The sequence below is a fragment of the Delphinapterus leucas genome, chromosome 16, assembly GCF_059928025.1.
Source record: "Delphinapterus leucas isolate spDelLeu-1000000601 "Yukka" chromosome 16, BTC_Dleu_Yukka2, whole genome shotgun sequence".
Classification (NCBI taxonomy): domain Eukaryota; kingdom Metazoa; phylum Chordata; class Mammalia; order Artiodactyla; family Monodontidae; genus Delphinapterus; species Delphinapterus leucas.
In genome coordinates, this window is record NC_143144.1 from 27,171,569 (window position 1) to 27,197,315 (window position 25,747).

Here is a 25,747-nt window from a genome sequence, read left to right on the forward strand (position 1 = left end):
AAAACCACCATGAGATATCACCTCACACCTGGTAGGATGGCTTTGCTCAAAAACAAACAAACAAACAAATAACAAAACAAAAACCCAAAAGATAACAAGTGTAGGCAAGCATGTGGAGAAAAGGGATGCCTGGTACACTGTAGGTGGGAAAGTAAATTGATACAGCCACTATGGAAAACAGTATGGAGGATACTCAAAAAACTAGCAATAGAATATGTTAGTTTTCTAACTAGAATATGATTAAGCAATCCCACTTCTGGTTACACATCACAAGGAACTGAAATCAGGATCTCAAAGAGATATATACACTCTCATGTTCAGTGCAGTATTATTCACAGTAGCCAAGATATGGGAGAAACCTAAATTTCTATCAATCAACACAGAATTTGCAAACGAAGCGACTGACATGGGATTAATCTGCAAAACATAAAAACAAACAACCCGGGACTTCCTGGAGGTCCAGTGGTTAAGACTCTGTGCTTCCATCACAGGGGCAGACACGGGTTCGATCCCTGGTCAGGGAACTGAGATCCCACATGCCACGTGGTGGGGAGAAAAAAAAAAAAAGTATCTCTTTAAAAAAAAAAAACAAAACAGCTCAAGCCAAAAATGGGCAGAAGATCTAAAGAGACATTTCTCCAAAGAAAACATCCAGATGGGCAACAGGCACATGAAAAGATGTTCAACATCACTAATTATTAGAGGAATGCATATCAAAACTACAATGAGATATCACCTCACACCTGTCAGAATGGCCATCATCAAAAATCCTACAAAAAATAAATACTGGAGAAGGTGTGGAGGAAAGGGAACCCTCCTACACTGTTGGTGGGAATGTAAATTGGTACAGTCACTATGGAGAACAGTATGGAGATTCCTTAAAAAACTAAAAATAGAGCTACCATATGATCCAGCAATCCCACTCCTGGGCATATATCTGGAGAAAACCATAATTCGAAAGGATACATGCACCCCAAAGTTCACTGCAGCACTGTTTACAATAGCCAAGACATGGAAGCAACCTAAATGTCCATCGACAGAGGAATGGATAAAGAAGATGTGGTACATATATACAATGAAACATTACTCAGCCATGAAAAAGAATGAAATAATGCCATTTGCAGCAACAAGGATGGACCTACAGATTGTCATACTGAGTGAAGTAAGTCAGACAAAGACAAATATCATATGATATCGCTTATATGTGGAATCTAAAAAAAACGGTACAAATGAACCTATTTACAAAACAGAAATTGAGTCACAGATGTAGAAAACAAACTTATGGTTACCAAGGGGGAAAGTGGGGAAAGGCATAAATTGGGAGACTGGGACTGACATATACACACTACTACATATAAAATAGACAACTAATAAGAACCTACTATATAAAACTGAAGTATAGTTGATGTACAGTAAGTTACAGGTATACAATACAGTGATTCACAATTTTTAAAGATTATACTGCAGGATGGTGAATTTTATGTTACACATATTTTTTACCACAACAACAACAAAAAATGCACTGAAAGAAGAAATGTGAGACCAAAAGACTCACAAACAGGTATTTAGATAAAAACTTGCACTTGAAAGAAAATTCTACATGAAGACAAATCATCTGATGGGCTTCCCATGTTCATTCTATTATGAACAGCAAGAAAAAAACTGAATGTTCAGTAAAGGCTCCTTGGGCTAACTAGAGATTGAAACTGATAATCTATTCTATAAAGATTTTCCCTACTTACTCAGCCAAGGTAATGACTCTATTCCTTCAAACTCCTACACTATTTAGTGACTGAACCTTAACATGTAATTTAGGCTGGTTTTACAAGACCTTCACTGTGCTTACCACCCTCTGGTTTAGTGAAAAGGACTAAAGGCATTGCTAAGACTCTATTGGCAAAATTTGTAGAGGCCCTCCAAATACCTTGACCAAAGCATTGTCACTGGTCCTTCTAAATCTCAGATCCACCCCTTTTGGAACTCATAAACTCTCACCCTTTGAAACAGTCATAGGATGCCCAATGCACTTGTCTCCTTCTTCTGACCCACAGCTGATAAAAGAAGAGATACTCCAATATTCCAAAGACCTAATTGCTTCTATTAAAAATAATCATGCTTTGGTAAAGCAATCTTTTCACAGTGCACTGTTCGGAGATGAAAACCTTAAGCATCACACCTTGCACCTGGAGATTCTGTCTATTGGAAAAGACACCTCCAGAAGAACTCTCTTCAAGCTTGCTGGAGAGGCCTCTATCGGGTACTGCTAACCAACCTTTGTGCTGCCAAACTCCAAGGAAGAGACTATTAGATTCACATCAGAAACCTAAAGAAAGCACCAAACCCTGACTGGACCTGCACATCATCTGGTGACCTGAAACCAAAGATTTCCTGAAATTGAAGGAGACAACTTCTGATGAGACAGCTATCCCAAGATATCTGAACAAGGCCTGTTGGAAATGTGTTGCCGAAACCTTTAATGATGACAATGTTTCAGATGATTTCCAATGTCTATGATCTTGGTAACAGTGAACTTCCGATAAAACGTGCATGAGAGTTCTCCCTCTTACACCTCCTTGTTACTCAAATGTGACCTCAACAGTTTTCCAATCTATGCACTTCCTCTCCAACATGAGACATTAGGCCCAGGAAAGTTCCTGCCTGGCACTGAAATATGAAAACTCACTGATAGTAGAAAACCTGATTCTTGATCAGCAATGCTTTCAGAGAAAGATCTTGGTCAAAAGGGGGAAATGTAAAAAATTAATAAACAGAAGCCTCAATTACAGTCAGGGGGAGCTCTCACACTCTGTGATGATAGCAGAGCCCAACAGGAAGAAGAAAGACACCTCTTCTTTCCTGACAAGGCCTCAGCCAATAAAAAGTCATGGACTCTTTGCTTATTATGCCCCTCCCAACTTCTTTTTCACCCTATAAAAGACAGACAGACCTTGAAGCAGAATATTTCCTATTTGTTGCTTTGACATGATAGCCTAATTCCCTGAAACATCTTATTTCATAGACAAATATTATCAATGCCAAATGATTTAGCAAAGAAATTTCGATACAAAGTCAAGCCAGAAATCAATCCCTTTTAGATAACGGAGACAACTGGAAGAATAAAAGTACATGCAGGAACAGGATGCTCAGATAACACTCACCTCTTCCACAAGAGACCAGTACTTGCAGTTACTGCAGATGCTCCAAGAAAAGCCACCATCATCAGCCGTCGCCTGATCTGGGTGGGCTGTGATGCTCCATGGTACCATCGAGAGCCCACTGCCAGCTCTGCCAATGCAGAAAGAGAGTTAAGACGAAACATCCTGTGGACAAAAAGTAGAAATGTTATTCCTAGCTGGTGGCAGTGACAGTGATGATGATGATAATAACAGTATTAACATCACCAACAAATACTAAGTACTTAATGGCAGACAGTATTCTAAACACTTGGCAATACTATGCATTATCCCATTTAATCCTCTGAACAATCTGATGAGAAATGTACTACTACTTATAAACCTTACATATCAGTCAAGGTATAATTAGAAGAAACCACATGGTAATTTGAACAGGGAAAATTTAATATAAAGCATTATTAATTACAACAGGCAACTAAGTACTAAGGGGTAAAGAGACATTAGATACAGGGAGCAGTCACTACTTAAAGGGCTGTTGCAGAGCAACAAAAAAGGAATAAATCTGTAAACAGGCCACTCCCAACAGGATTGAGATCTGGAAACTCTGGTGAGGATTCAGCCATGGATGTCAGAGAAATTTACTAAAGTGCTACACCAAAAGAACTCACTATAAAGCCATCTACAGGTGACTGAAGGAGAAACAGACATTTCTTCTTGATTACATGACTTTTTGTAGTGGCAGTTCATTCAAATCACACAAAGTATCCATACTTCTCCCCTTTGATTTTCTCAAAGCATAGTTTATTTCTTCCTGATTTAAATTACCTTGCACTTTGTATGTATATTCACATATTCACGTATTTGTTCATACATAACTTTGCCTCCCCCCAACCCCCAACATACACAATTGGTTCTGAGGCCAAAATTATTCTTTTCCTCTTTGAAAACACACAGTCTAACACAGAGCCTGTTACATTACAGCTGCTTAAAATATTTAACTATTTTACTTTAACATGAAAAATGTCAAGTTGCAAATTATACAGGTACTGGCTCTGAACATTTAAGTACATTTCTCAACCCCAATACACTAAGAAAACTATGTCTTTCATTGTTTGGGTTCAGGTCAAGTTAGACTATTTAGCTGTCTCCTAACATCACCGAGGTGGTTACTGATTCTTCTCTGGGACCTATACCTATAATCTCTTAAGTAAACCTTTCTCTTAACCTCCTTCATTCAACCTAGGTCCAATGCCAAAGTTGGAGCTAAATCTTGCCCTTAAAGATAAAGTGGGAAATAATTTTTTCTCCTATATGCTATGACCTAAGCTTCAGCACCACAATTCTTACATCCCTTCCAATCCTAGAAATCACCTCATTTTATTGCACATACTCTAGCAAATTCCAGCACCAAGGAGATTGTCTTTTATGTTTTCTTACATCCGTCAACTTCTGATTCATTTTTAAATTAACATTTTCCAAACCCACAAGTGCATTCATACATAGCATTGCTTTCGTCTGTAACAAAGACAAGCACAACTAAAACATTCATATCTGGAGAAAACATTATTCAACATTGACAACAGAAAGAAAAGAGCATTTGAAAGTTCTCAATGTGAAAGACAAATAACATAACCAGTTCAAAAGCTGGACTAGGCAAGGGGTATAAGGCTGGAAGATAAGTTTACAACATCTGATCAGATATGGAGAATATATAAATGATCAAATAGGAAAGCCACGATCACTTGAGAAGATCCTTTGAATGCTGGACTGAAAATTTTGATCGCATATACAACAAACAGGGAGCCACTGAAGTCCTTAAAAGGAAAATAACATGATGCAAACATTTTTAAAAGAATTCCAATCTATCTAATAGCAGTGAATAGAATAAACTACAAAGAACCATAGGCAGAGAGCGCTAACAGGGAAGTAATGAGTACAATCAGAGGCAGCTAATAACCAAAAGTATTGTGATGAGCACCTAGATCAGGATGGTTAAGTATAGAAACCAAAAATAAAATAAAATAAAATTTTCCAAAGAGAAACAAAACTATCAGATATCAGTGTTTGACATACATCAATATCTAACTGCATTGGAAGTCCCTGGTGGTCCAGTGGTTAGGACTCTGCACTCTCACTGCTGAGCGCCCGGGTTCAATCCCTGGTTGGGGAACTGAGATCCTGCAAGTCGTGTGGTGTGGCAAAAAAAAAATCTAACTGCATAGGAGATGAGGAAGACAAAAAGGGAAAAGAAATTAAAATAATGACAACACTAAGGAATATGGTAGAAAGTGAAATGGAATAGGAATCCAATGACCCAAGATCTAGTCTCAATTCTACTACTAAACAGTTATGCACAAAGGAAGTTCATCTCTCCTCCTCAGAGAAGAGTATACCCATTGATGAGAGAACTGCCTACAGGAGCTTTAGGGTTTCTTTTATTTCTTTAATGTTCTCATACCTCTGGTGAAAAAAGGTATGGCAAAATTTAATCTATTTCAATTCGGGGGGAGGGACTAAGACCATATGATATATTCAAGATTTATTAGCTTTGGGAATCCATATCTGTATGCTATGGCTCCAGAGAATTTTAAACTTTGGAGGTTCTGAGTTATACTAACATTCCACTTATATCTGATGTTGTAATTCAAATGTTACTGTCTACATCTCATTTCACCACTGGTTTTAATCTCATTCCCCAAAGTACACATCAATATATATCTAGTCATCTTCTCTAGTGTAATTTCCAATAGATGCCAAGTAAACAGGAAAAAAATTATCCCACTGAGAACAGGCTCTATTATAATTTAATTCTCAGCTTTGTACTGAAGAAATAGTGTAACTAGTCGAATGTGTTAATTTTTGATGAGAGACCGTTTAAACAGATTTAAGATCAGCTTTCCAACTGAGTCTGGAAAACTGAATAGGCCAACTGGCAGCAGTTATGCAGTAATGAAGATTAACATGCACATTTATGACATTAAATTAAATCAAAACCAGTGCATTTTTCTCTTTCCTAACAGTCCCTATCCTTCTCCCAAAAAAAGGCATGCCTCTAAAAAACAGCTTTGATTGCAACTGAAAAAAGATGAAGACGTATTTCTTTTTTTTTTTTAACATCTTTATTGGGGTATAATTGCCTTACAATGGTGTGTTAGTTTCTGCTTTATAACAAAGTGAATCAGTTATACATATACATATGTTCCCATATGTCTTCCCTCTTGCGTCTCCCTCCCTCCCACTCTCCCTATCCCACCCTTCCAGGCTGTCACAAAGCACCGAGCTAATATCCCTGTGCCATGCGGCTGCTTCCCACTAGCTATCTACCTTACACGTTTGATAGTGTGTATATGTCCATGACTCTCTCTCGCCCTGTCACAGCTCACCCTTCCCCCTCCCCTTATCCTCAAGTCCGTTCTCCAGTAGGTCTGCGTCTTTATTCCTGTCTTACCCCTAGGTTCTTCATGACATTTTCTTTTTCTTAAATTCCATATATATGTGTTAGCATACGGTATTTGTCTTTTTCTTTCTGACTTACTTCACTCTGTATGACAGACTCTAGGTCTATCCATCTCATTACAAATAACTCAATTTCGTTTCTTTTTAAGGCTGAGTAATATTCCATTGTATATATGTGCCACATCTTCTTTATCCATTCATCTGATGATGGGCACTTAGGTTGTTTCCATCTCCGGGCTATTGTAAATAGAGCTGCAATGAACATTTTGGTACATGACTCTTTGAATTTTGGTTTTCTCAGGGTATATGCCCAGTAGTGGGATTGCTGGGTCATATGGTAATTCTATTTGTAGTTTTTTAAGGAACCTCCATACTGTTCTCCATAGTGGCTGAACCAATTCACATTCCCACCAGCAGTGCAAGAGTGTTCCCTTTTCTCCACACCCTCTCCAGCATTTATTGTTTCTAGATTTTTTGATGATGGCCATTCTGACTGGTGTGAGATGATATCTCATTGTAGTTTTGATTTGCATTTCTCTAATGATTAATGATGTTGAGCATTCTTTCATGTGGTTGTTGGCATTCTGTATATCTTCTTTGGAGAAATGTCTATTTAGGGAAGACATATTTCTAATCAAGAAATGTCAAGAGAAGCAAGTAAAAGATAATCTTGTTACCAAAGAAAAGCATTATCTATCCAACAAGAAACAGAACAAGTTGTTTTTTTTAAAAAAACAAAAAACCTGTAACGGTATATCACTGCTGTGTTTCTATATCTATTATTTTTAAACTATCATGCTTAATGTATTGCTTTTGGTAACTTTCAAAGGGCCACAGAACCAGAAAATCACTTAATTCAACATCGTTATTTTACAGGTGAAGCAACTAAGATCTAGATAAGTTATGTAGTTTACTTATAGATAATTAGTACAAAAACCTACAATAGATCCCAAAATTCTTGATTCCCAAATAAATAACGTAAGGGGGGGAAACCTCTTCAAAACTGTTCCCAGAAAAATAAATATAATAGCCGCACTTCAAAAGGAGATCAAGTGCCCAATTACAGAAAGATACACAATGTTATAATGACAGAATACAATGTAATATAAATATTAAAAATGATAACCATTAAAAAGTATTAAAATATTATTTCACAAAATAGCAGAAAGTTGGGCTAAAGATATAAAAAGACAGTTGAAAAACAGAAGTAAACATGGCTCTATAATCTATGAAAAGATACTTAATATCACACATAATAAGACAATGCAAATTAAAACTTATATTGACAAACTGTTTTTCACTCATTAAGCTGGCAAAATCCAAAAGTTTTAAAACATACTAGTTGGCAATGCTGTAGAAATGGCACTGCTGAGGAATGTGTAAATTGGTACAATCTACAGAGGGCAATTTGGTAATATCCATCAAAATCGCCTATATAAACTGCATATATTGACCTAGCAATTCCACTTCTGATATAATACGCTATTGATATACTTGCACACCTTTGAAACTACACACACAAACATTCATTGCAACATGGTTTGTAACAAACAGCAAAAGACTAAAAACCACCCCAGTGATCACCAAGAGAGAACTGGTTACACTACAATAAATATCAATATATACAAGGCAATATCACATAGCAATAAAAAGAAAATGAAAAAACTATGTATAGATTTGGAAAGATTTTCAAGACATACTGTTATCTTAATAAAGCAAGGTGTGGGACAACATATATAGCATGATACCTTTCGTGTAAAAAGAGGGGAAACAAGAATGTGTATTTGTATGTTCTTATTAATTAATTCTGGAAGGACACACAAAACAGTAATAGCAATAGTGCCAGTGGGGGTGGGAGGTGGGTGAGATAGGAGACAGGGAGATTTTTTTTTTTTAATATCTTTATTGGACTATAATTGCTTTACAATGGTGTGTTAGCTTCTGCTTTATAACAAAGTGAGTCAGCTATATATATACATATATCCCCATATCTCCTCCCTCTTGAGTCTCCCTCCCACCCTCCCTATCCCGCCCCTCTAGGTGGTCACAAAGCACGGAGCTGACCTCCCTGTGCTATGCGGCTGCTTCCCACTAGCTATCTATTTTACATTTGGTAGTATATACAAGTCCATGCCACTCTCCCACTTCACCCCAGCTTACCCTTCCCTCTCCCCATGTCCTCAAGTCCATTCTCTACATCTGCATCTTTATTCCTGTCCTGCCCCTAGGTTCTTCATAACCACTTTTTTTTTTAAGATTCCATATATATGTGTTAGCATACAGTATTTGTTTTTCTCTTTCTGACTTACTTCACTCTGTATGAGAGTCTCTAGATTCATCCACGTCTCTACAAATGACCCAATTTCGTTCCTTTTTATGGCTGAGTAATATTCCATTGTATATATGTACCACATCTTCTTTATCCATTCGTCTGTCAATGGGCATTTAGGTTGCTTCCATGACCTGGCTATTGTAAATAGTGCTGCAATGAACGTTGGAGTGCATGTGTCTTTTTGAGTTATGGTTTTCTCTGGGTATATGCCCAGTAGTGGGACTGCTGGGTCATATGGTAGTTCTATTTTTAGTTTTTCAAGGAACCTCCATACTGTGCTCCATAGTGGCTGTATCAATTTATATTCCCACCAACAGTGCAAGAGGGTTCCCTTTTCTCCACACCCTCTCCAGCATTTGTTGTTTGTAGATTTTCTGATGATGCCCATTCTAACTGGTATGAGGTGATACCTCATTGTAGTTTTGATTTGCATTTCTCTAATAATTAGTGATGTTGAACAGCTTTTCATGTGCTTCTTGGCCATCTGTATGTCTTCTTTGGAGAAATGTCTATTTAGGTCTTCTCCCCATTTTTGGATTGGGTTGTCTGTGTTTTTAATATTGAGCTGCATGAGCTGTTTATATATTTTGAAGATTAATCCTTTGTCCATTGATTTGTTTGCAAATATTTTCTCCCATTCTAAGGGTTGCCTTTTCGTCTTGTTTGTAGTTTCCTTTGCTTTGCAAAGGCTTTTAAGTTTCATTAGGTCCCATTTGTTTATTTTTGGTTTTATTTCCATTACTCTAGGAGGTAGAACAAAAAAGATCTTTCTGTGATTAAGTCAGTGTTCTGCCTATGTTTTCCTCTAAGAATTTTATAGTGTCCAGTCTTACATTTAGGTCTCTAATCCATTTTGAGTTTATTTTTGTGTATGGTGTTAGGGAATGTTCTAATTTCATTCTTTTACATGTACCTGTCCAGTTTTCCCAGCACCACTTATTGAAAAGGCTGTCTTTTCTTCATTGTATATTCTTGCCTCCTTTAACAAAGATAAGGTGACCATATGTGTGTGGGCTTATCTCTGGGCTCTCTATCCTGTTCCATTGATCTATATTTCTGTTTCTGTGCCAGTACCATACTGTCTTGATTACTGTAGCTTTGTAGTATAGTCTGAAGTCAGGGAGCCTGATTCCTCCAGCTCCGTTGTTCTTTCTCAAGATTGCCCTGGCTATTAGGGGTCTTTTGTTTCCATACAAATTGTGAAATTTTTTGTTCTAGTTCTGTGAAAAATGCCATTGATAGTTTGATAGGGATTGCACTGTATCTGTAGATTGCTTTGGGTAGTATAGTCATTTTCATAATGTTTATTCTTCCAGTCCAAGAATATGGTATATCTCTCCATCTGTTTGTATCATCTTTAATTTCTTTCATCAGTGTCTTATAGCTTTCTGCATATAGGTGTTTTGTCTCCTTAGGTAGGTTTATTCTTAGGTATTTTATTCTTTTTGTTGCAATGGTAATGGGAGTGTTTCCTTAATTTCCATTTCAGATTTTTCATCATTAGTGTATAGGAATACAAGAGATTTCTGTGCACTAATTTTATATCCTGCTACTTTACCAAATTCATTGATTAGCTCTAGTAGTTTTCTGGTAGCGTCTTTAGGATTCTCTATGTATAGTATCATGTCATGTGTAAACAGTGACAGTTTTACTTCTTTTCTGATTTGTATTCCGTTTATTTCTTTTTCTTCTCTGATTGCTATGGCTAAAACTTCCAAAACTACGTTGAATAATAGTGGTGAGAGTGTGCAACCTTGTCTTGTGCCTGATCTTAGTGGAAATGGTTTCAGTTTTTCACCATTGAGGATGATGTTGGCTGTGTGTTTGTCATATATGGCATTCATTATATTGAGGTAAGTTACCCCTATGCCTACTTTCTGGAGGGTTTTTTATCATAAATGAGTGTTGAATATTGTCAAAAGCTTTTTCAAGATAGATTTTTATGAAATACTATTTCAGTTTTAAAACTATGCTTATGTATTTTTCCAGACAACAGACAGTATTTCATGCAAGCATCTTGAGTGAAGTTTAAAGACAGAATACAAGGTAATATGTGTATGCCAATTAAAATAATGTACAATATGTGTATCTTTTTAATTTATAAAAAAATTTAGATGATGCAAATAAAATTTAAAGATTACTCCGGGGGTAGAGTTTTACTCAAACTTTTTCATTTAAAGAAAAATAAAGGCAGACCCAGGTTGATGTTTCATCCTCCTCAGCCAAGAACTGTAACTTGCCAGCCCTATTAGTGGGCTCAGGCCCAATAATGTCTCAGAAATCACCCCATATCATGGTAAATTTCCCTAGTAAGATAAGCCTTACTTAAATCAAATTCATATCCTGATACTCTGATTACTGGCACATCCTGATTCAACTTACCAAACTATTAGAATTCCAGACCTTATCCTGAGCCTGACTTATCTGCTTGCACTTTCTATGTTATTATGCCTCTGGTATTTATGATCTCTGGCAACTGCACATTCATAGAACAACTGCTTGGCTCTTCCACTCCTGACACTGGCCTACATAAACCTCTTTTGTACTATTTCTGACTGTTACCCAGCACTATTGTTAAAAGCAACATCTGTTAATACTGAGGCCAAAATAAATTTCTGAGATCTACCTAAATTTGGCTATCAACAAAACTCAGACCTCAGTTAACTAAAACTTCAAGGTTTCAAAGTGTTTAGTCTACATGAACTAAGATTCTGAGAAAACAAGGACTGAGTGTCCTTTATATCTGTATTTCTAGACTCTGATACAGCACCTGTCACAGCTAGTATACATAGCTGATCGGTCAGTGCACTCCATGAACCTGGAAAATTTTTGCTCTCTGAGAACCACATTATAAAATCAGCACTATCTGGAGTGCCCACAAGAATTCCCTCTAGTCATTCCAGTGGCAGCTGGATACTAACCATAGATTTGGATTCAGTAGGCCATCAGAGCCTCAGCCATTAAGTATCTTAATTATACACTTAACTCTCTTTTAGTCTATTTCCATGCTCACTAAGTAATTTGTACTTCCTATTTACATTGCCTTCAAAGAGAGAACATGTTGATCAGAAGATGGGAGTTTCTAGTTCTTATGGTAAATTAATAAATTGGCAATCTGCAATCTGGTTTATAATTTTAATCTCCCATGATATTACACAGTCTAAAGAAGCTTCTCTGAATCCAACCAATTCCAAGGCACTGATATGATCCAGTTTAAGGACTTCCAAGGTTCAAAGCCAAGGTCTTGGACTATGGTGACATCTTGTCCCTCTGCCTCGCCATTTCATTCAAACTTACACCCCAGTGAGAATTTCTCAAAAGCTTTGTATGGCCAGAGTCATTGAATCTAGGGATCCACACTCACTCTTCCTTCTGCCCGGGGTGTAATCAAGTTAGGGGAAGAGAATAAATGAAGAGTCTAAATAAAGGAAAATCATGGGAATATTGTTTTGCTGGACATGATACAGATTTTTGTGTGGAATAAGCAAGACTACTTGCATTTTTGTTACAATAATAATACAGGAATACACTTTTATTGTTGAAAATGTTGTTGTAGAGAAATACATAAGAAACTATGTATTCTTTTTCATACATCTGAAATTCTACCACTCTCCCTAAAAGAAAGAACAGAAGAGGGAAAATAAGATGCATATTTGTATATCCCATCAAAGGATATACAGACATACTTCTTTAACTACTACAGAGTATTTCATTCTATGACTGTTCCACTATGACTGTTTAACTATTCGCCAATTAATACAGTAAGTTGTTTCCATACTTTGCCATTACAAATATAGCTCAGGGACTTTTTTCCCTATGCATTTATTTTTATTCATTTTTATTCAAGTATATCTGTGGGACAGATATCTAAAAATGAAACTGTTAGGTTAGAAGAATGTGATTGTTTTTAAGTTTTTAAAAAATTTTATTGAAGTATAGTTGATTTACAATGTATTAATTACTTCTGTACAGCAAAGTGACTCAGAGATATATATATATATTCTTTTTCATATTCTTTCCCACTATGATTTGTCACAGGATATTGAATACAGTTCCCTGTGTTATACAGTAGGACCTTGTTGTTTATTCATCCTATATATAATAGTTTGCCTCTGCTAATCCCAAACTCCCATTCCTTCCCTCCCCTACCCCCATTTTTGACTTTGATATATACTGCCAAATTACCCTTCAATACTGACATTCCAATTTACACACCACCAGCAGTGTATGAGGGTATTCCTTTCCCTGTACTTGCTATTCTCAATCTTTTCCATTTATATGAGAGAGAAATAATCTAAGTAAATGAGTTTGATAATATTTGATTAGTAAATGAATTTGATAATATTCGTTTACTTTTCAAGAGTTCACCTTTGGTGTTCTGAGGACCATTAGAATATTAAGCTGTATTTATTTTCTTTTGTTCCAGTAATATTCCCAGTCCTCAGGCTTCATCTTTCCTTATTTGCAAAAAAAATAAAAGGCGGGGGGGGGGCATTTGTTTCACCTAGATTATTTTAGATATAAAATAGTATGTTTACGCTAGATGTAATATTAACACTATTTCATTCAATGTTATTTTTGAGTAGAATGTTATTTTTATTAAACAACAAAAAGGCTATAACTTCCTTAATCTGAACCATTTCAATACTTTTCTTATTCAATCTGACTAAGCTCCACCAGATCTGACTGGGAAGATTTTTTCCATCTAATGTTTTGCTTTCTAATGGCTAGTTATACTTTCAAAATACTTGAATTGATTATCCATTCATCACATTACTGAAAAGAATTATTTAATCTAAACAGTAACAAAGTTCTCAAAAATACCCCTCAAGTGTTTCATCTTCACACAAGCTAAAATTTACACTTCACACATACTAAAAATTACAGTGTGCCCAATTCAACTTCAGTACCGGGACGTAGCTACTTCAGTGTTTCACAACAAAGACGGATGCACTTTTTCATATGTACTTTTTTGTAATTTATTTTACGAAAGCTACAACCTAGAACTTACTAAATACACACTAGGCAGTAGTGCAAACATCAACAAGTGTATTTATTTCACTGATATTTGTAATACTTCTTCTCTGCAAAGGGTGTGTGTTATCCCCAAAGTACATGCAATCTATGAAAGCAATAGTTGCAATGAACATAGGAGAATAAATAACAAGGAAAAAATGAGCATCTCCTATTGCTATATTTAAGATTTATGGACTTCTGAGAGCAGAATTAAGTAGCTTCAGATTAGCCAGTCAAGTTGTTCCTTGGGCAAACTATAAGGATTATTGTAGTTAATATTTTCATAATTCATTTCATATTCATAGTTTATATACCCACAGAGCTCAACAAACTGGGCTTATATGTCTTCATGAAAGCACAAACATGAGGACTGTAACTAATACAATACACAAAGCCTAATACAATACTTTGGGCATTAGACAGATTTAAATAGAAATATAATATTTTGTATAATGCCTAATAATTATAAAAATATTGACTATATAATAGGCTATTGGACTGGAAGTGAGGATAGTCAAGTTTCTGGCTTGCTTTTATTATTGTTTCTAAATGTCTTAACATGACAAACTATTTCTGTATTACTCCTCTGGCCAGCCCCTCTTTATTTTTTAAATTTATTTATTTATTTATTTATTTTTGGCTGCATTGGGTCTTCGTTGCTGCGCATGGGCTTTCTCTAGTTGCAGTGAGTGGGGGCCACTCTTTTGTTGCAGTGCACAAGCTTCTCACTGTGGTGGCTTCTTTGTTGTGGAGCACAGGCTCTAGGCACGCGAGGTCCAGTAGTTGTGGCATGTGGGCTCAGTAGTTGCAGCACATGGGCTTAGTTGCTCCATGGCATGTGGGATCTTCCCAGACCAGGGCTCGAACTCGTGTCCCCTGCATTGGCAGGCAGATTCCCAACCATAGTGCCACCAGGGAAGCCTGAGGCCCTCTTTAGATGCAAATGAAATCCCACGTCGTCCATAAAAGCTATGTAAAATAATCACCACTCTTGATTCCTTCCTCTGATTTCCTGTAGAATTAACATTCTGTACCATTATTATGGTACCTTGTTTATTAAATCATTTCATGTATACCTGCCAACTTACCAAAGAGACTGCAAATCTAAAGATATGAAGTATATTTTAGGCTTCTTAGTATCCTAAGTGCCAGTTAATAAATCTGAAGTTATTACTAACAGTAATAACATATATTAATGTTCAATTACACTAGAGTTCATATAGAAAACTTAGGGCCTCTTTCTACCTCTACTACCATCCTGCTATGTGACCGGTAAAAATCCTATCTTCTCTAATAATGCAGGGAGATGCACGGCACAGGTGGTTATTCCTAAATCCTTTCTGGCTTTAAGAGTTCATTTCAGAAAAATAAAATGTAAAGAGGTGTTTTGTACTTTTTGGAAGAAAGTCATCCTGAATGGTTATTAATGACATAACATCCTACATTAGCCTCACTGGCTTAAGAAAATTTCATATAATCCAAAATGTCCAATTGTCATTATTTCATTTAAGTCATTAGCTATTTATTCAGCAAGGTACTGTGAGGGTACTGCAAGAGGCACAAAGATGAACAAGACATAATGTGCCCAAGAACACCTTATAATTTGGTAGTGGACATAAAACAACTATTCAAATAACCATAATGCAAAGCAGGAAAAAAGGTAAGAGCTATAAGAACACAGTAACATAGAGTCAAAGAAAGGAAAAATTACATTAGGTGGGTAAGTGGAAAGGGCATAAGAAAGGATCCAAGAAGATTTACTTAGAGTAGGAAAAAGCTAAGCATTCTTTACAAAAGGCTTTGAATGCATTATCTTAGAAGCCTTTGTTATTTTACCTGAGGAATGGGATAAGGTACCAGAAATATAATCTTTACTGCACAACTATGACACTTCTAAAAATGCAATAATATATTAGATTTCAATTATGCCAAATAATTTTTAAAACATCTCTATACATTTCTTTTAGATGAAATGAATCAGACTGAAAGTTCTGCAATGACACCAGGATGACTGCCAAAATACAGTAAAGATTAATGTTCACGTCTAGAAAAGATGCATTTTCATACCTCAAAGTGACATTACTGACGGCATAAATAGGGAAAGCTCACACTTCAGCTCACTCTGTTCTGAGAAGTGAGTATTTTTCAACAGCAGAGAAAGAGCTATTTTAATGATCTGGGGAATGTAAAGTTAATTTTAAGTCACAGAAATCTCTAACAGGAAAAAAAAAAAACCAGTTAACTGTAGGCACAAGAATCTTCTCACAGAAATGTTAGGTTTGACACAGAACTTTTGTACATATTCTTGCTAAATGAAGATGCTATGGAAAAGCAGGTCAATATCCCATAGTACTCAACTTCCTGAAACTCTGTGAAACATTCCTTCATCCAGCTAAGAACCTCCGAAGTTCACTTTTTCAAAATACATACACACCCGGATGCACACACATACCATAGAGCCTTTTTTTTTAAAACATCTTCATTGGAGTATATTTACTTTACAATGTTGTGTTTCTGCTGTATAACAAAGTGAATCAGTTATATGTATACATATATCCACATATCCCCTCCCTCCCACCCTCCCTATCCCACCTCTCTATGTGGTCACAAAGCACCAAGCTGATCTCCCTGTGCTCTGCTTCCCACTAGCTATTTTACATTTGGTAGTGTATATATGTCAGTGCTGCTCTGTTACTTCATCCCAGCTTACCCTTCCACTTCCCCGTGTCCTCAAGGCCATTCTCTACATCTGCACCTTTATTCCTGTCCTGCCCCTAGGTTCATCAGAACCACTTTTTTTTTAGGTTCCATTTATATGTGTTAGCATACAGTATTTGTTTTTCTATTTCTGCCTTACTTCACTCTGTATGTTAGACTCTAGGTCCATCCATTTCACTACAAATAACTCAATTTCATTTCTTTTTATGGCCGAGTAATATTCCATTGTATATATGTGCCACATCTTCTTTATCCATGCATCTGTTGATAGACATTTAGGTTGCTTCCATGTCCTGGCTATTGTAAATAGAGCTGCAATGAACATTGTGGTACATGTCTCTTTTTGAATTGTGGTTTTCTCAGGGTATATGCCCAGTAGTGGGATTGCTGGGTCATATGGTAGTTCTATTTGTAGTTTTTTAAGGAACCTCCATACTGTTCTCCATAGTGGCTGTATCAGTTTACATTCCCACCAACACTGCAAGAGGGTACCCTTTTCTTCACATCCTCTTCAGCATTTATTGTTTGCAGATTTTTTGATGATGGCCATTCTGTGGCCATGAGTTTGGGAGTGTTCCGCCCTCTGCTATATTTTGGAGGAGTTCGAGAAGGATAAGTGTGAGGTGATACCTCATTGTGGTTTTGATTTGCATGTCTCTAATGATTAATGATGTTAGCATCCTTTCATGTATTTGTTGGCAATCTGTATATCTTCTTTGGAGAAATGTCTATTTAGATCTTCCTCCCATTTTTGGATTGGGTTGTTTATTTTTTTGATATTGAGCAAAATGAGCTGCTTGTATATTTTAGAGATTAATCCTTTGTCAGTTGCTTTGTTTGCAAATATTTTCTCACATCCTGAGGGTGTCTTTTTGTGTTGTCTATGGTTTCCTTTGCTGTGCACAAGTTTTTAAGTTTCATTAGGTCCCATTTATTCTGGTTTTATTTCCATTTCTCTAGGAGGTGGGTCAAAAAGGATCTTGCTGTGATTTATGTCAAAGAGTGTTCTGCCTATGTTTTCCTCTAAGAGGTTTATAGTGTCTGGCCCTACATTTAGGTCTTTAATCTATTTTGAGTTTATTTTTTTGTATGGTGTTAGGAAGTGTTCTAATTTCATTCTTTTACATGTAGCTGTCCAGTTTTCCCAGCACCACTTATTGTCTTTTCTCCATTGTATATTCTTGGCTCCTTTGTCAAAGATAAGGTGACCATATGTGCATGGGTTTATCTCTGGGCTTTCTATCCTGTTCCATTGATCTATATTTCTGTTTCTGTGCCAGTACCATACTGTCTTGATTACTGTAGCTTTGTAGTATAGTCTGAAGTCAGGGAGCCTGATTCCTCCAGCTCCGTTTTTCTTTCTCAAGATTGTTTTGGCTACTTGGGGTCTTTTGTGTTTCCATACAATTGTAAAATTTTTTTGTTCTAGTTCTATGAAGAATGTCATTGGTAGCTTGATAGAGATTGCACTGAATCTGTAGATCACTTTGGGTAGTACAGTCATTTTCACAATGTTGATTCTTCCAATCCAAGGACACAGTATATCTCTCCATCTGTTTGTATCATCTTTAATTTCTTTCATCAGTGTCCTATAGTTTTCTGCATAAAGGTCTTTTGTCTCCTTAGATAGGTTTATTCCTAGGTATTTTATTCTTTTTGTTGCAATGTTAAATGGCAGTGTATCCTTAATTTCTCTTTCAGACTTTTCATCATTAGTGTATAGGAATGCAAGAGATTTCTATGCATTAATTTTGTACCCTGCCATTTTACCAAATTCATTGATTAGCTCTAGTAGTTTTCTGGTAGCAACTGTAGGATTCTCTATATATAGTATCATGTCATCTGCAAACAGTGACAGATTTACTTCTTCTTTTCAGATTTGGATTCCTTTTATTTCTTTCTCTTCAATGACTGCTGTGGCTAAAACTTCCATAACTATGTTGAATAACAGTAGTGGGAGTGGGCAACCTTGTCTTGCTCCTGATCTTAGTCAAAATGGCTTCAGTTTTTCACCATGGAGAACGATGCTGGCTATGGGTTGGTCATATATGGCCTTTATTATGTTGAGGTAAGTTTCCTCTATGCCTACTCTCTGGAGGGTTTTTATCATTAATGGGTGTCTGAAAGCTTTTTCTGCATCTATTGAGTTGATCATATGGTTTTATCCTTCAGTTTGTTAATATGGTGTATCACATTGATTGATTTGTGTATATTGAAGAATCCTTGCATTCCTGGGATAAACCCCACTTGATCATGGTGTATGATACCTTTAATGTGCTGCTGGATTCTGTTTGCTAGTTTTTTGTTTGTTTGTTTTTGCGGTACACGGGCCTCTCACTGTTGTGGCCTCTCCCATTGCAGAGCACAGGCTCCGGACGCGCAGGCTCAGCGGCCATGGCTCACGGGCCCAGCCGCTCCATGGCATGTGGGATCTTCCCAGATCGGGGCACGAATCCGTGTCCCCTGCATCGACAGGCGGACTCTCAACCACTGTGCCACCAGGGAAGCCCTGTTTGCTAGTATTTTGTTGAGGATTTTTGCATCTACATTCATCAGTAATATTGGCCAGTAGTTTTCTTTTTTTGTGACATCTTTGGTTTTGGTATCAGGGTGATGGTAGCCTTGTAGAATGAGTTTGGGAGTGTTCTGCCCTCTGCTATGTTTTGGAAGAGTTGGAGAAGGATAGGTGTTAGCTCTTCTCTAAATGTTTGATAGAATTCACCTGTGAAGCCATCTCCATAGAGCCTTTTTATTGCAATAATAAAACCTGAAACTCATGTCTGATGAGGGAAGAATGGAAGAGTAGCAGTTTCCCTTCCTTGAACAACTGCACAGAAGAACAAATCAACCTAAGAAAGTCTATTTAAAACAAAAGCAAACAAACCATCCAGGAAACTACACAAGTAATGATAACCAATATAAATTTTCTAAGACCACTAGGATGTGCTAATGTGTTGAGATGAGTAAGCTTTTTTCAATATTTAAAATTTCCATAAAAGTACATCTCCAACTTTCGATTCAACCTTTGGAAATTAGGTAGCCATGGAGTTTTAATGGTTAATAAATACTTTTAATGTACTTAAGAACCATTAGAAAACTACAGGGTGAAAAAAAAATCAGCTATCAATAAGGACAGTTTAAGCACTGCTCCAAAAGAAAATAGTGTCAAGAAAGTACTAACTGCACAAAGCAAAGGTCAGGGTGTGTAGAAGTGAAGAGGAAGAAGAGTAGGCCAGAAGAAGCACTGTGGAAAACCATTTTTTACTGGCCACCTCGCCTAAACATCTTTGGTTTATCCAAAATTAAGATACATTTCAATTTCAAGCCCTATCTTTGCCTCAAAAATTTTATGGTCACTTTGCCATATTTTTGGCAACACCAGCAGTCACAAAATCTTAGTATATAACATAAAATTTCATCTAAAATGTTTCTGTTTAAACAATTCTTATTATAGGATAATCCAGTAATATGCTGCTAACCAATATTTGATTATTCATTTGGAATTTTCTAAATGTTAACTCTCACAGAATACAAAACTTAATCTTTATCATCAAATCAAAGTAGAAAGAGTTAGGTTAAGGTTTGCTATGATGTATATGATTTCAAGACAACAAACAGGCGTAGCTGAAGACATTACAGACGCCTCATCCCTATCTCCCAATATTTTCTCCAAAAGAAATGCAGAACAAGAAAGGGAAAATAACTACATGAAAACCATGCATAAGGGCAGAAGGTATATGGGAAGTCTCTACCTTCTCCTCAGTTTTGCTGTAAACATAAAATAACTCTTAAAAAAAGTAAACTCTTTTACAAAATTCATGCGGAATCTCAAGGGACCACAAACAGCCTAAACAATCTTGAAAAAAAGATGAACAAGGTGGAGGACTCTCACTTCCTGATTTCAAAACTTACTACAAAGCTACAGCAATCACAGCAGTGTGGTGTGACATAAAGACAGACATATACCAATGACATAAAATATAGAGAGCTCAGAAGTAAATCTTCACATATATGGTCAATTGATTTTCAGCAAGGGTGTCAAGGCCGTTAACAAAGAGAAGACCTCTTTTCAGCAAATGGTGTGGAGAAAACTGCATGTCCACATGCAAAAGAATTAAGCTGGACCCTTAGCTTACACCCTATGCAAAAATTAACTCAAAATTGACCACAGACGTAAGCATAAGATCTAAAACTATAAAACTCTTAGAAGAAAACACAGGAAAATCTTTATAACACTGAATTTGGCAATGGCTTCTTGGACTGAACATCAAAAGCACAGGTAACAAAAGAAAGAATAAACTGACTTCATCAAAATAAAAACTTCTGTGCATGAAATTACAGTATCAAGAGAATGAAAACACAACCCACAGAACAGGAGAAAATATTTGCAAAGCATGTCTATTAAGGATTAATATCCAGACTATATAAAGAACTCCTACATCTGAACAACAAAAACCAAATAATCCAATTTAAAAATGGGCAAAGGATTTGAATAGACATTTCTCCAAAGAAGACACACAAATGGCCAATAAGTACATGAAAAGATACTCAACATCATTAATCATTAGGGAAATGCAAATCAAAACCACAGCGATATACCACTTCACACCCATTAGAATGGCTGTTGTCAAAACTAAAAATGCACTTCTCAAACCTTTAAGGTTTTCAAGCTAAAACTCAAATATGTAATGTACTGACATGATAACAATACATCATGGGAATAATATCTTCATCATATGTAGTCCTAAAGTTCTTAATTGTTAATTTCCAGAAGAGCTTAAAATAATTAAACAAAAAATTCAAGGCCACAAAAAAAAAATTTTCAACGCCCTGGAACACAATATATTAGACTTGAATAACACAACTACACATTATTACCTTACAGAACTTCAATCTTTGTGGATTGAAGGATTGTGCAGGATAAGAAAAAATGCATCAGAAGGAATATTTTAAAAACCAGAAAGGATATATTTTTATCACCATGATCAACAACTTAATGTAATGGACACATATATAATAGAACACTGAACAGCTGTATATTACACACTCCTTTCAAATACACACAAAAATTATAGAAATTAACCACATGAAATGTAATGACGTCAGAGTTTCGCATTTAGAAGTCAAGTGACAGTGGGAGTGGGAAGTTACAGATGAAGGATTGGCCAAATGTTGATAAATAATGAAGCTGGGTAATGGGTACATGGGGATTTTGTATTGTATATTAAGACATTTTTCATAATTTCATATATGTTTCAAATTTTTCACAACAAAAAGTATTTAAAAAGTGATTATAGAGGTTCTGGCTCCAGTTAAGATGAAATGAGCACACTCCTTCCTGTCTGTCCCACCGAATGCAACTGAAAGCCCTGGATGGAATATCTATAGCCCTGGATGGAATATCTATCTGAGGACTCTGAAAAGTAAGTGTCAGCAGGCAGAATGGAAAAGGAAATAGATCTCAAGGTAGCGCTGAAATGGAAGTGAGCTTCCAAATTTCTTCCTCTGGTCTCTCCATGCCAGAATTCAAACTTAGCCTGACACTAAACATGTGCACTGGATGCAGACATAAAGATCTCCAAGAAGAGCCATTTATTTCTGGTTTGATGAGTGGGAAAAGGGACTTACATGAGTAAGAGAGAGTGGGAGAAATTCCCTGGATTTGCATGTGTGTGTGTGTGTGTGTGTGTGTGTGTATGTGTGTGTTGTGTGTCTTTTTTTGTTTTCTCCCATCCCAGCAACAAAGCACTCCTACAGAGGAACCAGCAGCTGGGAAGTCATGTAAAATCAGAAGAAGGGAAAAATTCTTTTCTAACCAGAGGAACTGTGCTCCAAGAGCACTGGGGCAGCTCTTCTATTTTTCTATCCTCTGTTCACTAGACCCAGGAGGCTGATGTAGTTGAATTATATGACAGGGTAGGGAAAGGAAAATTTCAGGTTTGAATCACGAGAAGCGGGGTGCTTGGGAGCAAGTAAGTGTTGGGGATATCACAAAGAAGGGGAGCTCAATAAAGTGAAACCATAAGGTTCAGTATGATCTCCTGAGCTCACCTCCAGGGTACACATGTAGATCTTACCCTAAGCAGCATAGCAAAGGATCTATGAACTAAAATATGGGGTAGACCACCACCAAGGTTCAAGACTGGCCACTGTGTGGGGCACAAAAGGGTCAAATATGGATAGTACTGAAAAGGCTAAGAAAACTGAACTGACATTGGAACTACAACCCATAAAAGGTGGGTTGGAATTTGCAGCCTGAACCTAACTAGGCCAACTGCCTGCTAAAGAAAAAAACCCAACATTCTTTACAGGATTTAAGTAAGATCTGTAGTGTCAAAACATGATATTCTAGGAGAATTATTTGCTCACAGACCCACTCCAAAAAACTATATAAAGCTCTTCAGATGGGAAAAAAAAATACTGGAGGGAAGCTTGGAAATTCGGGAATGAAGGAAGAGCAACAGAAATTGGCTTTCATCGTTTCTGAAAAGTTTGCTGTAACTCTTACCTTTGTTCCTTTGTGTGTAATATGTCATTTTTCCTCTGAGTACTTGTTATTTGGTGCATGCTAGACTGGTAGCAATGGGTTCTCTGTTGTCCTGGGATAGCCACAATTTTCAACAGTGACCTTGTGTCACTGGGTCTTGTGCATGGAGCTTTCTCACTGGCCCTGTCTCTCCTCAGATGTAGACTTCTGAAGATCTCAGCTTCTGGCAGTTTCCTGCCCCTCCCCCAGAGGTTGAGGATTTCTTTTTCTTTTCCTCTTCTCTAGAGTTAACGGATTTTCACCTGTGCTCTGAGGTGACAGGGTTGCCTTACACACTGGTAAAATTAAAAGTCCAACAACACCACATATTGGCAAAGATGTGAAGCAATGGGAACTCTCACACTTGATGTTGGAAGTGTAAATTGATTCGATCACTTTAGAAAAGTTTGACATTATCTTGATAAATTGTAGACATGAATACCTTTAACCCTGCAATCTTACTGTAGAAAAATTCAAACATGTTCTGAGATATGAACAGGAATGTTCATAGCAACACTGCTTGTAATAACCAAAACTAGCAACAACCCAAATGTCTATCAACAGTTAAATGGATAAACATGTCCTAATTCCTAATGTGGATAATGAATAAACAGGGATCCACGTTATAGTCATTAATGAGTAGCTTTATTTTTTTACACATTTCACTTCAAAATAAAATATATTTTTTAAAAAAGGAGTTACTAAATTAATTTTGGAAAATTTACATCCTCCCCCCAAATGCTTTACAAATAACACACTGTAAGTCTCATAAATATAATGTTCAGTGGAGAAGCATATCATAAAAGAATATACATGGTTAGATTTCATCTATATAAAGTTCAAAAACAGACAAAACAAAGTGTTTAGTGATACACATAACCATGATTATAACCAAAATTCTGGAAGATAACTTATCTCCTGAAGAGATAAATTGTTTTATCAAATTATGCTCAGAGACTGAGATTGTCTTTGCCAATGACTTATTTAACACAGGTTAATTGCGGGAATTATATAATAATATGTCACAAGCCAACAGCATACAGGATAATGTCTCTTAATAAGCCAATAAAGAAATATACTCTAAAGCAATGGTAGATTGCTTTGGGTGGTCGATTCAAATGATTACACTATTGTTCCAGGCAAAGGGGAGATGAAAGAAATAAAGCCCAAATTGAGTTGAGGTGTACCTTTTCTATAAGTTGGTTTTCTGAACAGTCAGCTTAGCCAACCAAGAGCTGCCAGAGCAAACTGAAGTCCCTTGTTGCTAGAGCTGGATGCTAGTGGAATGAAGGCACCAGTGCTGGCTGACAAGATGATCTCCTTCACAAGACCGCGGCACTGTTTTCATCACTGCTGGCAAAGAGTAACCTTGCCACAGCAGCTCTCTGGAGAGTTATTTTAGATCAGCAAAGAGTAGCCTGCCCAGACTGAACATTCTCAGTAAGTCCTCACAAGTTCTTGGTATTTAAAGTTTAAATGTTCATTACAACATAGTCACTCCTCCATATGTTCACATCAACAAGCACTTAGTAGCACAACAACTTTGATGATATCATCTTGACACAGCCTCCCCAATGTAAACAAATTCACCCTTAGATCAAAACAACTTCACTTAAGCCATAAACAAGTAGGTGTGAAATCATAACAAACCAACACACAACAAGCTGTGTGATCAAAGAAGGGCACATCGGGGACTTCTGGGGTGATGTAAATGTTCTTTTTGGCCTGATATGGCTCACTTTTTAAAATTATTCTTTAAAGTGTACATATCTGTTTCATGTAGCCTTCTTTATGTGCTATATGCCATATCTATATGTGATATATACAATATAAAATTCTTCTTTAACGATACCCAACCATTCAAAAGCTGATATTAGGTTGAGTTAATCTAACCATACAAGAGAACAAATCTAAATGGCCTATGTAAACCTACAACCATATCCTCATTTGTAATTTGCTAACTGTCTAATTCATTCATTGCTAAGTCTGTTTGCTTTGCTCATAAAGCTGTAACATGGGAATGTATAGCAAAAGCAGCGGTTTACTAAACCTAACTTTACAAAACGCTGAGACTAACCCCAGGAAGAGCACATTTTTTTAAAATAAGGGAAACACAAAATTTTGATCAACAATAATGTATTATATGTACCATAGAACAAAGAATACTTTATGCCCTTCCCTATTAAATTAAAAAGCTCTAAATCCTACTGTGATATAGAAATATGTGAACATAAAATGAAGGAATCAATATTTAATAAGAATGTCACCTTACATTTGCAGAGAACTTTATATTTTAAAATGCTCCAACGAATACTCTCATTTGCACTATACTCAATTTCCAGACATGGAAAACGAGGTACCTGTATTAAAATGTAATAACAATTCCATGTCAGAACTCAACTGTGAGGCCATGACATGTTTCTCAGAGTCTCATTCAACAGCAAAGAATCTGTAAGAATAATATACATTTCTGCCAAAAGAAGTCTCTTTCTACATAAATAACAATTTCAGCGGAATTTTTTAGTGTTCACAACAACAGACATCTTTATTGATACTCTTTTATAA

The 25,747-nt window shown here is 36.5% G+C and overlaps 1 protein-coding gene across 2 annotated transcripts in view; it reads right to left on the reverse strand.

Moving 5' to 3' along the window:
- Nucleotides 1-25,747, reverse strand: part of MICU1 (mitochondrial calcium uptake 1) — a 225,502-nt gene that overhangs the window by 185,435 nt on the left and 14,320 nt on the right. The window contains exon 2 of one of the 2 annotated variants that reach the window (XM_022590840.3): nt 3,159-3,320. In XM_022590840.3, coding sequence (XP_022446548.1) covers nt 3,159-3,319 — 161 coding nt within the window. In that variant the 5' untranslated portion in view covers nt 3,320. Of the gene's footprint in view, nt 1-3,158; nt 3,321-25,747 lie in introns of those variants that run through there. The other variant, XM_022590841.2, reaches the window with a different exon arrangement.